This window comes from Sphaeroforma arctica (assembly GCF_001186125.1).
Source record: "Sphaeroforma arctica JP610 unplaced genomic scaffold supercont1.541, whole genome shotgun sequence".
Taxonomy (NCBI): domain Eukaryota; class Ichthyosporea; order Ichthyophonida; genus Sphaeroforma; species Sphaeroforma arctica.
The window spans coordinates 1-18,508 of NW_014040017.1; the positions used below are offsets into that span (position 1 = coordinate 1).

Here is an 18,508-nt window from a genome sequence, read left to right on the forward strand (position 1 = left end):
TGTATATATATGTACACATACACGTTGGCACACATACACGTTTACTCACATTCCTGCACACATACACATACGTACACACATACACATACATATACACATATGCACACACACACATACACACAGGTACATGTTCATATACACATACACACATAAGTACATATGAAAAAGTAATTTATTTTCAAGTCATTTAGCAAGCTATCTATGTTCTTCTAATCTCTTCTTTTTTTAAGACGTTCTCTTTTACTCCACTCTTGAGTGGGGGTGGGACACAGTGGGGATACTACATCCCTCCGGGAGCAAGCTTTGCACTCTACTCTAAAAAATACTTTCACATGTTCAAATAACATTTTCCATCGATATTTTTATCACATTGCGTCATATAGCCTGTTTTTGCGATTTCTCTGGGTTAACATGGGTCTACTATACGATCTTTCGCACTCCAGGGACCCGTATACGGATGATGTCTCAATGGGCGACGAGAACGAATCCATACTTGCCCGTGCGCAGAGTAAGTGGACACCGAGCACTCAGACTCTCCGTTCGGATTCCGAATACTCTGACGATGACGGGCCGATGTCCGCGGTACCCAACGAAAACACGAGAGATACATCCATGAGTGCAAATGGAGCCTTTACGACCAATAGCAGACTTAATGCAGCCATGCTCGATAACAGTGGTGGGGGTGGCGCCGCACCTGACCTGTCATGGTTGAGTGACGATGATGAAGATTTGGGACTAGACAATATTAGCGATTACGAACCCGATGCAGTTAATTTTGGAGCAGATGAAGACCCTCTTGAAGACCCAGCCATTCAAGGGATTGGCGCTGGAGGTGCAATAGTGGACTCGGGACTCATGCAACCACCCTCGTTCGACCGGGAGGGTACTTTGCCATCAGAAAATGTTAGTACAAACGCGACAACTTCTCGAGATAGTATACAGAAATCTGCTGCAACTGGTAGTAGCCAGCAGGATCAGCCTGATGATTGGGCCGATAATTGGGATGATGATGATGATGATGGATGGGGTGGTGAGGAATTGGGCGACGATGATTTTGGCATGGGCGATTCCTTGGCGGATTCTGTGCCAGTTCCGGCTCGGAAAGGTAAAGCCGATTAGATGAAGAGCGCAACAGAATAGTATAATGACATTTCTTTTTACGTGCAGAGCCACACAGTAAAAATATATCACCAAGGTAAATCTGAAGGATGCATTCATTCACTTTTTTATATGGTAACATGGGTACGCAAATATCTCCAATCACTCCCAAGTCTAGGATAGAGTGCAGAGAATTAGTTGCGTAGCCCTTCAACTACTATGATATTCACGATAAATCAACCAGCATTTTTTTTACGGTAACATTGATTTGCAAAAAAGGCGAGAGCAACGCCAGTTGACGATCGCGATCAATAGATTCAAATCATCTTTTTGAAATTGTGTAATTACACGACAGATTTCACTTTCTTAATGAATAAATCCTCGTGAAGCAAACGTTGATATGTAGTTACATCCAAACCGGTGTAGTCACCAGCGGCTTCACTACCAAGTCTAGGTCTCTATGACCGCGTGCGGAAAATTAATACGTAACCCTTCAGCTATTATGGTATTCGCGTTAAATCAACCAGCAATTTTTTTATGGTAACATTGATTTACATAAAAGGCGTGAGCAAAGCCAGTTGACGAACGCGATTAATGGACCTATCTCCATTTCAAATATTGTATTTGTGTTAAATTTATCGGCAATCGTTTGAAAGTAGTCGCTGCAGTACAGAATTAACACACAAAAACGTTTTTGCTTGTGCACGAAGCTAGATGTCAGCTCTGTTCCACATACTGATGGTCATATACCTACTAATATATCTATGTAGCATGGTGCACTTCGGATGGGTGGTGCGGTGCGTGTGTTGGTGACATACAACCTCCACTATTCCACGTTACCCGCGAACAGACATTAATTTTATAAATTAGTCAATTATGGCATAATATAGTGTTGAGATTATTTATTTGTACTTGTTAAATATTTTGCATTAGTAAAACGAGTAAACTATTGATTGTTGGTGGAGTCATCCTCACACCACAGATACCCAGCATCGACCCAGGCGTCACAGCCCCTTTTTGTAGGGGCCATTCCATCACATTGCCATCCGATTCTTAGGCACCCGCTGCATTGACTCTCGGCACAGCTCAAGAATTTAGTATTAGGGCCAGCGATCCAATTGGGTGTCTCAGATGGTACAGAAGAGGAAGCAGAATCCGTGGTAGCTACTTCCGAGCTGGCAATCGATATCGACTGCGTTGTAGAAGTATACGTGGGGGTTGCCTCTATCTCCACAGTCGTCGATACTGCAGGTGTTGAAACAGTCATCTCCGATGAAGAAACAGCAGATGCACTAGATGTTGATACTGTCATGGTCGTTACACTAGTTGGACTGCTTGAAACACTCAGGGTGGTTGCAGGCACTTCAGTACTTGTGGTATAGCTTGCTGTGACCTCCGGAACTTCTTCATCCGGGTAGCACGAGTCATATCCATATTGCGCGTTCATAGCGCACGTGATGGGAGACCAATCAGTATAGCACGCTCGCCAACCATTGTCCCCTGGGTGCAAGCATCCGACACAAGTCCCACAATCGGCACTCATAGACGGTGTGGTTGTACCGTCTGTCTGGGTAGCACCGGCGCTGGTGGTAATTGGTGGTAGAGTGGGAGATGTCGTAGGTCTAGGCGAAGGTGCAGCAGTGCCATATTCGCACTCTAGACCGGTTGGGTTATAGCACTGTTGCACTGATGCGTATTCATCATACTCGCCAATTGCCTCAGGCGGACAGAATTCGTTGAAACCACTGCCCATCAAATTCTGCGGCTGTCGTAAGGGGAGCTCATGCATGAGCGCCTCAGTAGGAAGCGTATTCTTGGTCGTATCTGGTCCTTGCGCTGCATCAATTCGAATGTCCGCGCAATTCCAAAATTCTTCGGATATCTTCAAGGGGTCCTGACTGTGATTCTCGGGAGGGCAAGAATTCGTGGTGTAGTAGTGCCAACGTAGAACGCAATTGGTGCAATGAACATCAGTCGGTAGCTGAAACTGTGTCTTTAGCAAGACTGCACCGGATGGAACAGTTTGCGCAATATAGCCACCATTAGCGGTGACCGGCCACAGCGATTTCTCTGACTCGAGCAAAGGTTTCCACCACTTTGTGCAGTCATGTACACTTGCATCGCAGTTTGGTCGTTCGAGTTTGTGCTGAGAGAAACACGCTTCATCGATATCGGTGGAATCACAGAGTTGCAAGTCGAAGTAGCCCAGATGGTGAGCAGTTACTACTACAGACACATCTATTACGCTACCCTGTGTGTATGTTGCTTTGGGTGCAACAGGCACATTCCAATTCTGAGGACTCTCGTGCCACTTGTTCCCGCAGAGCCCATGACGATACGAATCACCCATTAGTACTATACCTGGTCCGCCTGCGGCCAATGATTGTGGCTCATAGTTGTTCGGTACATTTCTAGCCTCTGGCCAAGACAAATAGGCATGTCCAAGTACACTATCATTGTGAACCAAGGTGAGGGTTGCTACGAGGAGTGTGGATGTTCTCATCGTAAAGTACACAACAAATTTCTTTTAGAGCGAACAGGTATACAACTGGTGTTCTATTGCATATCTACGGTTGTCTTTTATACTATCACAATACATCATTTGCTGGTGTGGAAGTTATACTTGACTTTGCTGGAGTCAGCGACAGACTTTCGTGGCATATTTGAGATTCTTGTCTTGAGCTGCCGAGAACAGGAAATAGCTACTCCTTGTATATTGAATGTGATTTGTTTTACAAAAAAGGGAGCTGTCTATTTTTCCATTTAATTTTTTCTCTATTGTGATGTGTTAATATGTATGTACTGAATTTAATTTGTTACAAAAAAGAGAGCTGTCTGTGCCTCTTTGGCATGTTAATGTTAATGGCTCTGGGTGTCAGAATGTTCCTCTCGGGGTCCTGAAACAACCAGTCAAAGCCTGTGAGCACTGAGCAGAAGCTCTGAAACAAATAAAATTACAACAATAAATACCATTTTTGTCTACATTAACGGTACTTAAGTACCCCCCCCCCCCGCCCGGCAGGCCGGCAATCGGCAAACAGTTAGTACAATGTACATATACACAGCCATAAGTAAAATCCTTTAAATATCTACTCCGTGTATACTGAATACTGAATGTGGCTTTTTACAAAGAAGGGAACTGTCTATGTCTCTAATTCTCTATAATATCAAATATGTGTACATATTGAATTTGACTTTTATTACAAAAAAGGAGCTGTCTGTGCCTCTTTGGCATATCATTGGCTCTGGGTATCAAAATGTTCCTCTCGGGGTCCTGAAATATGTAACCAGTCAAGGCCTGTGAGCACTGAGCAGAAGCTCTGAAACAATTAAAATTATACATTTACATGTAACAATAAATACACTTTTACGCATAGCCTTCTAACGGTCTATTTAGAAGGCTACGTTCTACGGTACATGTGTATTATGTACCTCCTTAAACCCCACCCGGCAGGCCGGCAATCGGCATAGTGCATACATAATGGATGTCAGAGGATTCCAATTTAGGATTTCCGGATGCTTTGATGTTGTTGCATCGCCTCTGGCTGAGCCTTTGAGTAAATAAAATGTACACTCCATGGTCTACTGAGTCACCGACAGACAACTCTTCCAAGTATGATATTCGCGTTTAATCCTTAAAATCAACCAGCACTAATAGAAAATAGACCATTAAAGAAATATTGTATCTATTTATGTAGGATGCTGTATCTTGGACGAGTGTAGATCACCTCAGTTTGTGTCATACAAGTCTGTATCCATTAACCTACAAGCACGTAGGAATTCGTTCTTATCATATATACCGATTAAATGATGACTTTTAAATGTGCAGGTTTTTAATTCGCCTACGGGAGACTTTTAGGGCCTGCCTGTCTGTGCCCGTATTCGAAGTGTACTCTAACTTTCACACAATCTCAAATGGCCACCTCCTGTGCGTACGATATAAGTGCAAATTTCCCATTCTGTTATTTATGATCCTGAAAGACACATTCGTGCTCACAAGTGTTGACTCTTAAATATTCCCGTCATAAATGTCGCCTTTCCACACTAGACAGCGCCCGGGGCCTGTTTATGAGCCTCTCTGCGCTTGTAGTATACCCAAGGGTCCTTGGGTGTGTGAATCATGGTAGTGTAGTCGATATCGGGTAGGGAGTCACGAGAAAGCTCAAACTCACGCAGCATCGTGGTCCAAATGGTTTTGATCTGTAGCAGAAGGTAAAAAGGAATGGAACAATAAGATGCGTAGGACAAGACGGATCCAACAGTTACACGAACGAAACACCTTTAATATCACCAGGTGATCATGTGATGTGAGCCTAGGTTCTACTTCTCCTTGAGAACAGCGAAAAACCCTAGGTACATATAAAATGATCATACACCCGTATACCACTATAAATGAAGCGCCAACCAGCGACACATCCCTCAAATCATTACAGTCGGACACCAGAAAATGAAGCGTACGCCAACCTTGTGCGAAACTATTGCTGCGAAATCATTCAATATCCCGCACGTGGCAGACTCTACAGCGCGTGCCCAGTACACAGATAGATTCACAGAGAAACATTAGCTATACAGACCACGGCTAGTAGTATTCGAAAATCATTTCTACGTCTCAGGTAGACAGACACGTACAACTATTATATCCGCCCCCGTCGAATAATATCAATGAAAATGAGAAACAAATTTTAGTGTTTCTATTTCGTACCATACACCATCAGGGTGGGTATACGCATGCTGCATAGTATATATACATACCTGCGTGTAAGCGAACATCTCTCCGATGCAACGGTGGCGGCCGGCGCCGAAGGGCACATACGAGAATTTGCCCTTACCGGGTGTGGCACTCGCATCACGCGTGAGCTCGTCAGCTTTATCTGTGCGCATACCCTCGAAGCGATCGGGGTTGAAGTCCATGTTATCTGGACCCCACGCATCCTCCAAGAGGTGGTTGACTGTGGGTGACGCGCAGACGTATCCACCTATATTAAAAAAATCGAAGTAAAAAGCACGAAGTTTAAGGCACAATCTGCATGTGTATATGATAGCGGATGGTCAGGTAGAATACTACTCAAAACTACAGACGGCGAGGCTTGTCAAACACACAATCCAGCATTACATCCAATGAGTGTGATAGTGATCACCGTATTCTAAACAGCAAAAACAAACAAACAAACCACGTTTAACCGCCACGTCCTAGGCGCACGGGCATATGACAGACTGCTTTAACGAGAATGGAACTGTGTACCTTAGGATAGAAATATATCTAATGACATACCAATAGGGATGGTATATCCCATGAGTTGCTGAGGTGTCTGTACGGTGCGCATCATGGTCATGATGGGTGGACGCAGTCTGAGGGTCTCACGGATGGTATTATCAAGGAAGGTCAACTCCTTCAAATCCTCGAATGTTGGGGTAGTGTGCTCTCCAACCGTATCTAAAACCTCAGCACGGGCACGATCCTGCAACCTCTTATCATGACACATGTAGAAGCCGGCCCAACTGGCGGTGGTGGAGGAAGTGTGCTGTCCGGCAAGCAGTAGAGCAATACACATGCCAGCCACTTGATCATCAGTCATTAGCTGTCCATTGCGGTAGGGTGTGTTCATGAAGGTCCACATCATGTCTGTGCCCTCGGATTCGCCCTATGGAGAATAAAAATCGTACGCGTGGTGAGCCTTGGTGTAGTGTATGGGTTGGAAAACTGTGAAGCAGACATAATTTGCGAGCAATACACATAGTATTGCCTTGATTGCAGCCACCGGTAATTTGTATACATGCGCAGCCAGCAAGCACCAAAATGCAATTCAAAATACGAGCATCTGACACTATGCAGGTAGCTTGCTGTTCTGTGATGTACATTTACGACTCGCAATGCGTATTTGTGGTACAAATAAAATAACAAATACTTTACCATGAAGAAACGAACACGAATACAAACATGAAAGTGATTTATAACGCAATGTCAAGAAACAACAAACCTCGGCCTTCTCCTTTTGGGTGCGGCGTCGCTCGCCGATAATATCTGTGAAGACCTTCTTCAGCTTAATATGCGCACGGTCGCGGGTACGGAAACTGGGCAGGGGCAACCATCCAGGCAACAACCACGCTGCAGGTGTGAAACCTCCATCCAAGTCGTGGTATAAATCTGCTACAGACTCGTCGAGAAGTGCTCGTACTTCTCGGCCTAGAAGACACCGGGAAGCGGTCATGATGACAAGTTCAGCCATACACTATAAGTACAAATGTAAGGGGGGTTATTGGTTAATGATTTGGCAATAGAAAAACATATCCAAGTTCTCACTGCGATTAGTTCTCAGATGAATTTTGATATTGTTACATATACTCCAGTACATGCGTTGAAGCAACATTTGTCAATATTATATTGCCAGGGGTACGATACCCATATGTTTATGCCTATGCAACCCTGTTAAAACAAAGTATGTCCTACATCAGATGTATATTTATGGCGACCTTCCAGATGATCTTAAGTATGAACATGATACTATACATTTGCCACAGATACCGTGCAGGATGCGACGGAATATTGTTCTATAAATAAAATGTTCGCATCAGACAGCCGACGAGCCTTAATACGCAAAGAGCGAACTACAAACTAGTCTCTCATGTCGAGACAGTGCCTAGATTTTACGACTTCAGCAACGTCATATGCAAAGTATCAATGCAGACTAAGTACCCATACCCACCTTGAAGAGGTCTGTCTTGCCCTCGTTACCCCATCTCTGCAGGTATTTGGTAGTCTCTTCCTCAATCATGGGCACATACTCCTGGAATCTATTAATAGTAAGTCCAGCCTTTGAGATGCGCTTCTGCTCGCCGAACTCTTTGGCATCGATGTCGTATGCAACACCCTTACCAAACACGGGCACGGTTAGAGAAGCGTACACACTCTCTGCATTGAGGTCGTCGTTCTTGGAGTTGAACATCAGCGCCGATGCCTCCGAGCCAATCACATACGTGCAATCCATGCCCATCATCTTGAAGGTGAACACCGGTCCGTATGTTTTATAGCACTGCGTGTGACAAGGAGATGATATCGTTCTGAATTCAAAGTTAACAATACATGGAGGTATCCTTGTTTACACTACATGGCGTGTAGCCTGAATACAGTTAGAAAAACCATCAGCGGGCACGAGAAGCCGCACATGGGAATAATATATTTAAGGCAAAATGTGCGGCACGAGCTCGTTATATCATAAATGAGATTGGCCTGCGCTCTGCAGGTCATTCGGCCGATGAGGATGGCAATATATTATTCATACATTTTATGAGACTAATGCGATATTTTGGCTTTCATACCCTCAACTATAAAATCGATGCCGTTGTGACAATCGCATGTTGTGTTACAAGTCTACAACACTCGCGTCAGACATTCTTAAGGAGATGGAGTGCCAGATATATTACCACATATATAGTGAACAGTGAGATAAACAATAAAAAATAGACAGGATACAATCAATTACAAAGAAATTACTTTATTGAACTAAGCCAGATGCGTGCAAAGATTATATAACAAGTTTAAGTTTCTAGAAATTCCGTATCAGTACTACAAGCAGATTAAAGTGACCAGTGAAGTCGGACACTGGGTATGAGAAGCATTCGTGAGTCAAATTTACATATAATCAAATACTATACAAAAACCTAATCCACTTGTGTTCAAAAACACGCGGACAATAGTCTAGACTAGACTATACATATATACTTATATATATACATTCGTATATGCATAAATACATGCGTATATATATATATATATATATATACACACACGCATATATATATATGTATATATAAACGATGTACAAAGGAATCGAAACCCTACATCTACATGTTTATGCAGGTTTGAATTGTCATAATAGTTTGCTGGATACCTAACGATATGATGCGTATATACGTAAACAGATTTAATGGGTGAAAAACCGGTGGATGCGTCCCACGTAGGTGTTATAGTTGCCAATACACACACATACCCACATAGTATAACACTTTTATATTGGAAACAAGCTCACGAGCACTTGCATAAATAGTATAATAGAGAACAATATCAATACTAGCACATACACATGAAAATATATAACATAAAAACCCGAATTCTACAGGCCCAGATTCCAGTCTATACATGAAACCCCAACTTAAAACTTTGACATAGCACAACTCTACTTGGAGTCTCTTAACCAGCACACACATTCTAAAATTGAATTCAAAAAGGCACAATGTCATATCACAAAAAATTAAATCTCTAACGGCATTCTCCAAAAAGTGCAGAACATCATCTCAATTCGGATGGTTTGGAAGTACGAATGTGCTAACATCACATTACTTTCTGACACCACTAGGGCATACTATGTACATGTATATTAGCATTTCACCATGTTTATCTGCGCATAATTCATTGGCCTTAATTATCAAAGCATCGCGTAAATCAATAAAAGCACAAAGCTTGAAATCAACATACACAGAAATGAACAACTAGGTAAAAACAGAAATAGTGCCAGTATAGTAAAAAGTGCAGATAGATAGCATTGAACACGATATTCAACTAGCGTACATAACTAGAAAGCTAATAAGCGACATGCCCAGTATCACACTCGACAACGGGTTCGCTCTGTTAGTGGAACTATCGATCGAATTGGCATACTATATGCGAAGATTAGAAAAGCGCAAAAAATCTTTCACACAGGTGAAAGGCACCCGCGAAGATGCTGACTGTTGCACACAAACTTTCACACACATTAGCATGCCTCGATGTGCCCGGTATCAAGGCTTCGCGCGTGCGCTTTTCACACTCAGCTTTACTACACAATTAAAACCTTTGGAACATGGACATGATCACGTATATAGACCAATAGATTGGTATATATATATATATATATATACACACACACACTCACACATACATACATAAACACACACACACACACACACATTTATATATATGATTGAGTAAATCTGAATATAAATGTAAAAATTTACACATACCTCGTGTAAGAATGTGATAGGAGAAGCACCGAACTCGATGGCACTGCCCACAAACGGTATATAGTGTCCTACACGCGGCGGGAACTTGACACCTTCTGGGACATTAGATCGTCTGGTTACCAATACAATCGTGAAGGTGATTAGTACTATAGCTAAAACCAGCTCTGTTTGCGTGGCCGAGGCCACTCGTTCTTTTGTGGAGGTAACGATCGTTTCTATTAAGCCCATTTTGAAAGTATAATTATCTGATAAATGTGAAAGTGTCCCTCTTGTTAGTGGTAATTATCTGATGCTCAACTGGCCTGCTGCACTGCTTGAAGTACTTAAAAGTTCAAACTCGCATTTCCTATCAACGCAATATTATTATACGGGTGGCGAAGCAGCGATATGAAAGATCATACGATAAATAATGGATAATCGACATCTCTACTCTGTATCGAAGACTCGTGACTCGTTGAATATTGTGAACACTTTGCTTGCGCACGGACACATTGCCCTGGCCTGGTGGCAGGCCTGGACACTTCTGAGGCAATTTTGCACCGTAATCGTAAGACTTTTGGCTTTTCTTCGTTTTATGTGGAGGTGGAACTTCAGAAAAGTTCGGCCAAACGGTGTGCCGACCAATGGGTACGCTTAGCCAAATCGTATGATCGGCACGCCGGCGGTGGTTTTAATTATAGGAAACTGTCGTAAAATAGTCATCAGTTTTTCAATATGCCGGCTTTTTATCCTCCAAGTTTAAAAAAAAAAGGGGTGTAGAGTGTAAACTGTAGAGTGTAGACGAATCGTATTGGGATTTGGTTAGGGCTATGGTTCTGTTCGGAATGTCCGGATTTCTTAAAGAATAATGGGCCTAAATTATAGCCTCCTATTATTTAGATCCGGCAGCTATGTATGGCGGGATGGGAGCAATATTGATGATAAAAATAGGCATCATCAGTTCAAAAGCAAACTTTGTAATCCCTCTGATTCGTCATCGCTGGTCATTAGGAAATATTAATCTTTTGTTCCTTTTATATATATTTATATATGATATATATACAGACGCCCTCGCCGTACATGTAAATATAGGTTCTCGACGATTTCAAGTCACATATACTTTAAGTATACGAGCTTACATATATACCCTCTTCATTGAGAATTATCACTGCCGCGTGCTATTAAATCGATATGTTTGCCCTCCGCCGTACCGCTTTATGCACAAGCAAGGTATGTTTGTACACAAGGCTTTGCCGTGCGCTACACCTTAAATGAAGTTTTGTGGCAGTTGTGTTGTTGTCGCGACTTGACCGGTGAAGATGAGGGCGTTATTTATCGTTTAGCGTCTTTGCAAGTTTATTGCACATCAGCACTTGTTAAATGTAGTTCAGTTGTTATATCAATGCATCAATATGGCAAATAGATATGCGCCATGAGTAACCGGCCCTCTTCACACTCTGCTCAGAACCATTAATCCTATTTTTGTGCCTTTATGATTATCTGAAGGCGGTGGCTGTGGATCTGTGTCCTTTTTGTGTCTTTGCAAACTCGACATTCATTTTGATGAGAAGTTGTAACTATATGTCGCCACATAGCCATAAGTACACGTCATGAGTGATTTCAACCCGCGACAGAATGTATTACGGTGGTATCAAGATCGTATCTACGCTTAAGATAATACATATAGTGTATTCTTGAAGTCAGAGTCTCTGAATATGTGCATCCTTGTTGGATGCTTTGTGCGGTTTTTGGATGATTTGTGCGGTTTAAATGTGACAAGCAGTTCGATTTGTAGTTTGACATGGGTTGGGTGGAGTCAATCGTCGACAACAATGATACATAAATGCGGAAGTTGATCATTTGATTAGTTCAGATGAAGTGCTGTATTCTGATGGGAACAGTTTCAAACACCGTCGAACTTTCGTTCTGATGGTTGGTTAGTTGTGCTGTGCAATTTGCACATTTTTTTTGTTGAGAATGTTGACGTTTTGACATCTGCTTTATTATACAAATAGTACTATAGAGGGAGTGTGTGTGTAAAATGCAATCATAGACCGGGCTGAGAGTGGTTTCTTAATCGATGTCGAACGCATTGCTTGTGACCCTTGGTTCAGATGTCACTAACCCGATATGTATATGCCATAGGTTCCGATGCGAACTATGCTGTTCTCCACCGCCAGTGTTCTGAAGAGTAAGCCGATTTTAACAGACTGCGGTAAGGTGGATAAATTTAAACTCAACGATACCATGAAAGAGGGAGACTTCTTTGTACAAAAGTCAAAAGGTAAGCAATTAAAAGCACTGGTCAGTGTGGATAGCATCTGAACGCATCTACAGTACATTGTATGTTTTGTTAGCTTGGATTCAACCTGATGAAATAATGATATTTACTAGAACATCTCTCCCGCAACGTAATAGATATACTGTATTGCTTCGTTGAGTTTAATTCAGCGAAGTGACTTGTTTATGGCTATGATGCTTATATGGTCTGGGTGACTCATTTTGTATGCCCCTATACATATGGAACAAGCGAGTTGGAGGGTGTAGTTCGCGATCGTAACGATTTGACCGACTAAGTTTTGTTTGGACACGTCTGACATACCCTGAGCAGATAGGTGTATGGAATCACGGGTGTAGCCGGTTATAGAACGAGCTATCCACGAATCAACTAGTCCCCGCTTAGTCTGTTTGAATATGATTTGTCCGGATATGTGATTTGGGATTTGTTCAGCTGGACTATGCTCTCAATACCACTATTTAAACTCCCTCCATTGTGTGCTCTGCAAAGTTCAGGGTTGCGAGCTGTCGTGCTACGGGTCGACTCTACATTCTCCGCCACTCAACACCAACCGAATGCGGATAGTCACACCGAAGAAGAAAAGGTGTGTAGAATTCTGGTCCGCGAGTGATGGTACACATTTAGTGGCGTGCGGCGGTATAGCAAGTTAGCTTCGTGGGTGCACTGACTACGAGAAGGGGTTCCGAGATATACATCGTATGTTGCAATCGGTCACAGGAGTTTGACCATTGTCATAGTGGTGTGTCCTAACACCCTGTACAAGTCGTGTCGTCTGTATTCCGTTGCGTATGGCATTGCTAGTAAGGTTGAACGCGTGGTACCGTGTATCGGCTGTTGAAAGATGAAAAGTTATTTGACGTCTGTGTGCAGGCAGGTTCGCGACTAGAAAAAATAATGTCGAACATCACTCACACGAACATGCTCCGCACCACACAGTAGCATAGCATCACGCACACAAACATGCCCAGCTTCACACAGGATCTTGCATTCGATAAAGTCCTCACTACGCTGCACGTTCTTGGCGCCTGCTCATATCCCCGTCTCCTACCACGCAAAACGTCCTACAGAAACAAACGTTTTACCTCGCATTGCCGGATGAACGAGACACATTACCAGAACAAACCAGAAGTAGCCTCATGATTTATGGTATGTTTCTGCGTCTATACCATGGCGTGGGTAGTGGGCAATTAGGGACTATCGCTGAATACTAGATGCCAGCTTCTGAGGAGTTTCAAGGACAATACTGAGATCGAATCTCGTACCAGGCACGAGTGTGGTGTTGTAGGTAGAAAGTCTGTGCGGAACACACTAAGGTCTGAAACACCCGGGAGGCCTGGGGATATTTGAACATAGTGAGAGGATGTATATAGGATGGTAGAAAATTCACGCAAATAACATGCTTATTTTGTATTTCTTACATTAACACCTCTTCGCTTTCCCTTTCTCACTACTCGCCTCAGTCCCACAGAGCGATGTGCTTCCGTTCTATTCCTATCTGCCGATCCAACATTCACGTAAGTCATAGTCATAAGTGTGTAAGGATGCCTGCATGTACGCACTGAAGCTTTGTCGTATACGATCGTGCGCGCGACTGATGCGCTTGTGACTTGTGGTGCGTGAGATTATGGTTGAAAACGATCACGTGGAAAAACTTTGAGCAGAGTCGGATTTGTGGCTGAAGGCAACGGCGCATTGAAATTGGCTAAGCAATTGGTTGCATGCAGGCATAACTGCATATAGGTACCAGTTATGTATCACCCATGGCCCACTTGATTGTTGTGTCTGTGGTCATTGCGAGTGGATCTGCTGTACGTGTCTCGATAATGACGTATATGCCAGCATAGTCCAGTGAACCAGTGACACACGCACACGTATTCGCATACTCAAACTAACACTCGTTCTTGCTCGAAGGTATAGATAGCAGGGTTTTTGAAAGGATATGTCAGCTATGAATGTACTCTAAGCCTATGAATGTACTCTAAGCCCGCGTGAACAGATATTCACACACACAATCGCTCTCTCACGCAATCACAGATAGCAGCACGTACATGAAAGGATTCGCTAACGGACGTCACGAGTTGCACAGCGACTTCTACTGTCTCTTTTGACAATTAGCAGGTGTGTGGAGCGTACACACCCCTAGTGGTCGAGTGTTTGTGTATCTGCAGTAGGGCTTTCTGGAATGTAGTAAGAATTTATCGTAGTAAGTCGATTCGGTAGTTCTTCCTAGAGCTAGATATGAAAGCGTTGATAGTTGTGAATTGTGAGTGAGGACAACGGTCGGGCAAGCAATATCGGACAGCTTGTACTGGTTTGTATGATCTGTATTATGGTTACAAATGGTATATCGGCGGGCGTATAGTTATATGAGTGAGTGCTTTGCCATTCACGCACAGTGTCTAATGTACGTGTGAATGCGCGATGCGTGATAATAGGCCAGTTACATCGTATGGGGTGGGATATTCCTAGTTCGATCTGTAGCGATTGGCTGGCTAATATGTTGCTTATATCGGATATTTGGAAGAGAATCAGGCCGGGTTCAGGGACGTACAGTTGTGTTTGCTCATCTGTATCTCCAACTTGCCCTCATATGCAAGAGTGTTTCTCAATGTGCCAAAAGAGTTTTGCGCAACCTTTGTTGTAATTGAGTTTTGTAAGGGGAGTGCAGCTGGTTCTTCTCCGCTGCAGATTTACCCCGCTTCTGCGGAGCGATGCATTGTGTGTATATGCAAGGCAACAATCACAGCCGACGTTCACCAGGGTGTATGTGCTCCATGCCACCACCAGTACTGGTGGTTGGTTGATTATAACCTGCTTAACACTAGAGGGCGTTGCGGTAGGATTGCAAGCTACCGAAGGGCCGTTGTGATACGCGTTTGGGTTTCATATAGCACTATTGCGAAGTGTTTCCTATGGCTGTATGAAGCACTCAAATTATTTAGCAGACGTTGGTACCATTGAATCCTATCAATATCCACTATCCGCGTCAGGAGCAATGCAGAGTTGGGTGAAAGGTTTGTGGCCTAGCAGAAACGACTTGGGCACACCCGAGGGGCTCACTACGGATCAGTTGAAAGCGCCCAAATCGACCACTTCGCAAAGCTTCGCCAATTTGAGCAAAGTCCAATAACCTGAGGACTACCCCGTAAATCACAGCATGCGGGTTTGTTGTCACACTTTATAACTTCTCCGCCTACGGCAATATGTCATCGTGTATGTTGCCTTGTTCAATAGTGGATTGCATGCTCCCCTCTCAGCAGAAACCGAGGTAGGGCGTGTGTTTGGCCGAGTCGTCGGCACTATGGGATCCACTTCACTGTGGGTTATTTTTCTTGAATCTAATTAAACGTCTATATGTGATAATGAGACCGCGTGTAGCACTCACCACTGCTTGTTAATATATTGTCACGCACACTTTTGTCATGCGATTAAATCAAGACGGCATCAAATACGGCAAAGCAGAGAGCGTACTTCACTCAGGACTAACATTAGAATGAACGATTTGTGTTTCCCTTAAATGACCTCTATAGTCGGCTGTGGGTACCCCTGTTTCACATGTATAGAAACACTGAATGGGATCACTGGCCGCAATACCAAATACTTCAGCTGTACCCAGAGACAGTGTAGCGAGTGCAAAACGATTGGATGGCAATGCGATGGAATCATCCCTACGAAGTGGGACTGCGATGTCTGGCTCGATGCTGGGTAATTGTGATGGAAGAAAGAGTGCACGAATAATAATAACTGCACACCTGGCCGATACAAAACATGCGGCATCTTTCGGAATAATACATCTCAGCAACATTTGTTGTAAATGCCAAATCTCACCACTAGTTGTTCGCGAGCAACGTGAACCCGCACAATGATAATATCAAAAGGGCCAGCACCAGCTGAACATGTCTCCGCCTAGTTAAGTTGGGCTGTTTTCAGGGTTTCGGGTTTTGGGCAATAGTCTATCTCGCCTAGTTTAGTTGGGTACATTTCAGGGTTTAGTGTTCAGAAAGGCGTAACGAGCTGTACTTGCGCACTGCTAGATTGCTCCAGTAGGTTCAATACTGATGCACATTCACGCACAGGTTGTATTGTCATTTCTCACCGGAGTTGTCTGTCAAGACACTTGATTATGTTGTATTAGATACTTTTAGATTCAAAAACTACAACATTCGCAATGATCCATGTTACCTTGGTCATACATTGGAGTACAGAAATAGGCGCCCTGTAGCATGACATACAAAATTGGGCATGAGACTATCTATATAACTTGACACATCAAAATCGGAGCATATGAAACTTTGCCTCCAACTCGGGGAGAATACACCTGCACATCAATACAAACAAACACAAAACGATGAAATAGCTTATCAGTTTTGTACTCATCATGGCACTCTTCAGTGGCCATTGCTACAGGTTGGGTTTATTTAACAGAGAACTCAAAACATTGGACGTCACATTTCCTTGGTTTCAGGAGGGACATTACTTGTACTATTGCTTGTTGATGTACTTGCGGATGTGAGATCGGCCGAGAGATTGCTCTCCATAGCCGCTTTGATCCTCCTCTTCTCCAGCAATTCTTTCCGTAGCGCACGCACGCCCTCTAGCGATTGCGGGATTTGCTGCGCAAATAAAGAGTTACACTGGATTGGCGCATGGACAATAAAACGGCCGGAAAACTACACACGCGCACCTCAAAGAAGCATGGAATGATTCAGAAATTAAGTTGCACGATGCTTGAGGCGTTTAAATCCCCTACTCGATCCCCGCAAGTTGTGATATGTTGTCGGCGGTATGCACAATACAACCGATAAGCCAATCAGAATGCAATCCCACAATACTCCTGGCACTCTGCGGATAGTATTGGTGAGATGCATCACGGCAAATATCGATAGCCTTGAACTCTGAGTACACACCTATATCCGCTAACAGCTAGAGACAAGCTACATAGTTTGAAATATCAATATCAATACAACTGGGCAATCTCAACAAGCACCTGGTGAACACGCTGGTTGTGATGCATGACTGTGAGTAGCATGTAGCCATGCATACACGAACCGCAAGCTTGTTGTGGCCAAATTCCACATACCCTGGTTTCTTCATCCTCGTGCAGGACCCGACGCTGTAATGAAAGGGAAAGATAAAAGGATTCATGTAAGCGTATGCACGAGCTAAAAAAAAAGACAAGTTGTGATAGTGGCAGGCCTCCTAACATCGCCTCTGTCAAACATGGAATCGAGACGCGTCAAATCGTTTACGTTTCGAAACCACTCCATTCTTAGTCTCGCACAAACCATCATAGCGCATCCAACGCACCTTTGTTTAGTGGTACGAACGCATCAGCATGCAGGATATCGATATCACATAAGTTACAACAATGACCACATAATAAGCCACTCAATTCACCCCTCGGTGCCGTTTTGAGAACATACCTTGGTTTCCTCTACATAGTTCTCGTAGAACTCGGGCATGTTGAAGTACCAGAACATTCCAATTGGGACAAATACATATATAGCAAACTGTGGCAACAGGAAACAAATAGAGAAGTGAGTTGAAGAAACACTAAAATGCTGACGAAAACAGTTTGGTATGAAGATTGATCTGTACCACTGAATGTCCGCAACTTCCGCTATCTATAGTGGTATACGAGCACATATTTAACACAAATTATCAAGACAGATATAACAACTAACACACTATGCAAACATTCAGAGAATATATGACAAATACATCATATGGTTGAAGAGATATTCAAGCATTGTCTTATCAAAATAGCAGCACATGGGAAGTGGACGTTCACGTGAAGCTATAGAAATTTAAAGGCATCGCTATTAAGTGTTGATACCGATGATGTCAAGTATTGCAATTGCATTGGGTAAAATAGATAATGCGAGTTCTTTGACCAACTACTCACCTTTCTAATACTATTTGTTCACGGGAATACTGACTTTGCCTACACAACGCACACATATATATATACACAAAAAAATCAAAAACAAAAACACACACACGCACAATAGCGCACAATATAAGATTTACAATATATAAATATATATATATATATATATATATATATATANATATATAATATATTATATATATATATACATATACATANATATATAATAATAATAAATAATAAAT

General features: G+C 42.9%; 5 protein-coding genes across 5 annotated transcripts; 2 read left to right on the plus strand and 3 right to left on the minus strand.

Moving 5' to 3' along the window:
• Positions 1–411: 411 nt before the first annotated feature.
• Positions 412–1,200, plus strand: SARC_07089 (hypothetical protein; the record flags this gene model as incomplete). The annotated part of the gene is made up of 1 exon (XM_014298969.1): positions 412–1,200. The coding sequence occupies one exon, from the start codon at positions 412–414 to the stop codon at positions 1,117–1,119; it is 708 nt and encodes a 235-aa protein (XP_014154444.1). The 3' UTR covers positions 1,120–1,200.
• Positions 1,201–2,044: 844 nt separating this feature from the next.
• On the minus strand, positions 2,045–3,601 carry SARC_07090 (hypothetical protein; the record flags this gene model as incomplete). Its single annotated transcript, XM_014298970.1, has 1 exon — positions 2,045–3,601. The coding sequence occupies one exon, from the start codon at positions 3,599–3,601 to the stop codon at positions 2,045–2,047; it is 1,557 nt and encodes a 518-aa protein (XP_014154445.1).
• Positions 3,602–4,721: 1,120 nt separating this feature from the next.
• On the minus strand, positions 4,722–10,442 carry SARC_07091 (hypothetical protein). Its single transcript, XM_014298971.1, has 6 exons — positions 10,096–10,442; positions 7,803–8,129; positions 7,077–7,328; positions 6,371–6,740; positions 5,851–6,074; positions 4,722–5,298 (listed from the first exon to the last, which is right to left on the minus strand). Exons 1-6 carry the CDS (start codon positions 10,321–10,323, stop codon positions 5,143–5,145), a joined length of 1,557 nt encoding a protein of 518 aa, XP_014154446.1. The 5' UTR covers positions 10,324–10,442; the 3' UTR covers positions 4,722–5,142.
• Positions 10,443–11,173: 731 nt separating this feature from the next.
• On the plus strand, positions 11,174–15,740 carry SARC_07092 (hypothetical protein). Its single transcript, XM_014298972.1, has 7 exons — positions 11,174–11,304; positions 12,220–12,358; positions 12,868–12,956; positions 13,441–13,519; positions 13,834–13,887; positions 14,408–14,491; positions 15,364–15,740. Exons 1-6 carry the CDS (start codon positions 11,266–11,268, stop codon positions 14,479–14,481), a joined length of 474 nt encoding a protein of 157 aa, XP_014154447.1. The 5' UTR covers positions 11,174–11,265; the 3' UTR covers positions 14,482–14,491; positions 15,364–15,740.
• Positions 15,741–16,818: 1,078 nt separating this feature from the next.
• SARC_07093 (hypothetical protein) lies at positions 16,819–17,853 on the minus strand (the record flags this gene model as incomplete). Its single annotated transcript, XM_014298973.1, has 3 exons — positions 16,819–16,986; positions 17,454–17,486; positions 17,797–17,853. The coding sequence occupies 3 exons, from the start codon at positions 17,851–17,853 to the stop codon at positions 16,819–16,821; spliced, it is 258 nt and encodes an 85-aa protein (XP_014154448.1).
• Positions 17,854–18,508: the final 655 nt, after the last annotated feature.

Coding starts and splice junctions, on each gene's coding strand:
- SARC_07092 (XM_014298972.1), top strand. CDS start 11,266: ATGTTTGCCCTCCGCCGTACCGCTTTATGCACAAGCAAG. Junction 11,305..12,219: donor CCGCTTTATGCACAAGCAAG/GTATGTTTGTAC, acceptor TATATGCCATAG/GTTCCGATGCGAACTATGCT. Junction 13,888..14,407: donor TCTGCCGATCCAACATTCAC/GTAAGTCATAGT, acceptor ACGCAATCACAG/ATAGCAGCACGTACATGAAA.
- SARC_07091 (XM_014298971.1), bottom strand. CDS start 10,323: ATGGGCTTAATAGAAACGATCGTTACCTCCACAAAAGAACGAGTGGCC. Junction 7,329..7,802: donor GCAAGACAGACCTCTTCAAG/GTGGGTATGGGT, acceptor TTGTACTTATAG/TGTATGGCTGAACTTGTCAT. Junction 5,299..5,850: donor AGATGTTCGCTTACACGCAG/GTATGTATATAT, acceptor CTTCTGCTACAG/ATCAAAACCATTTGGACCAC.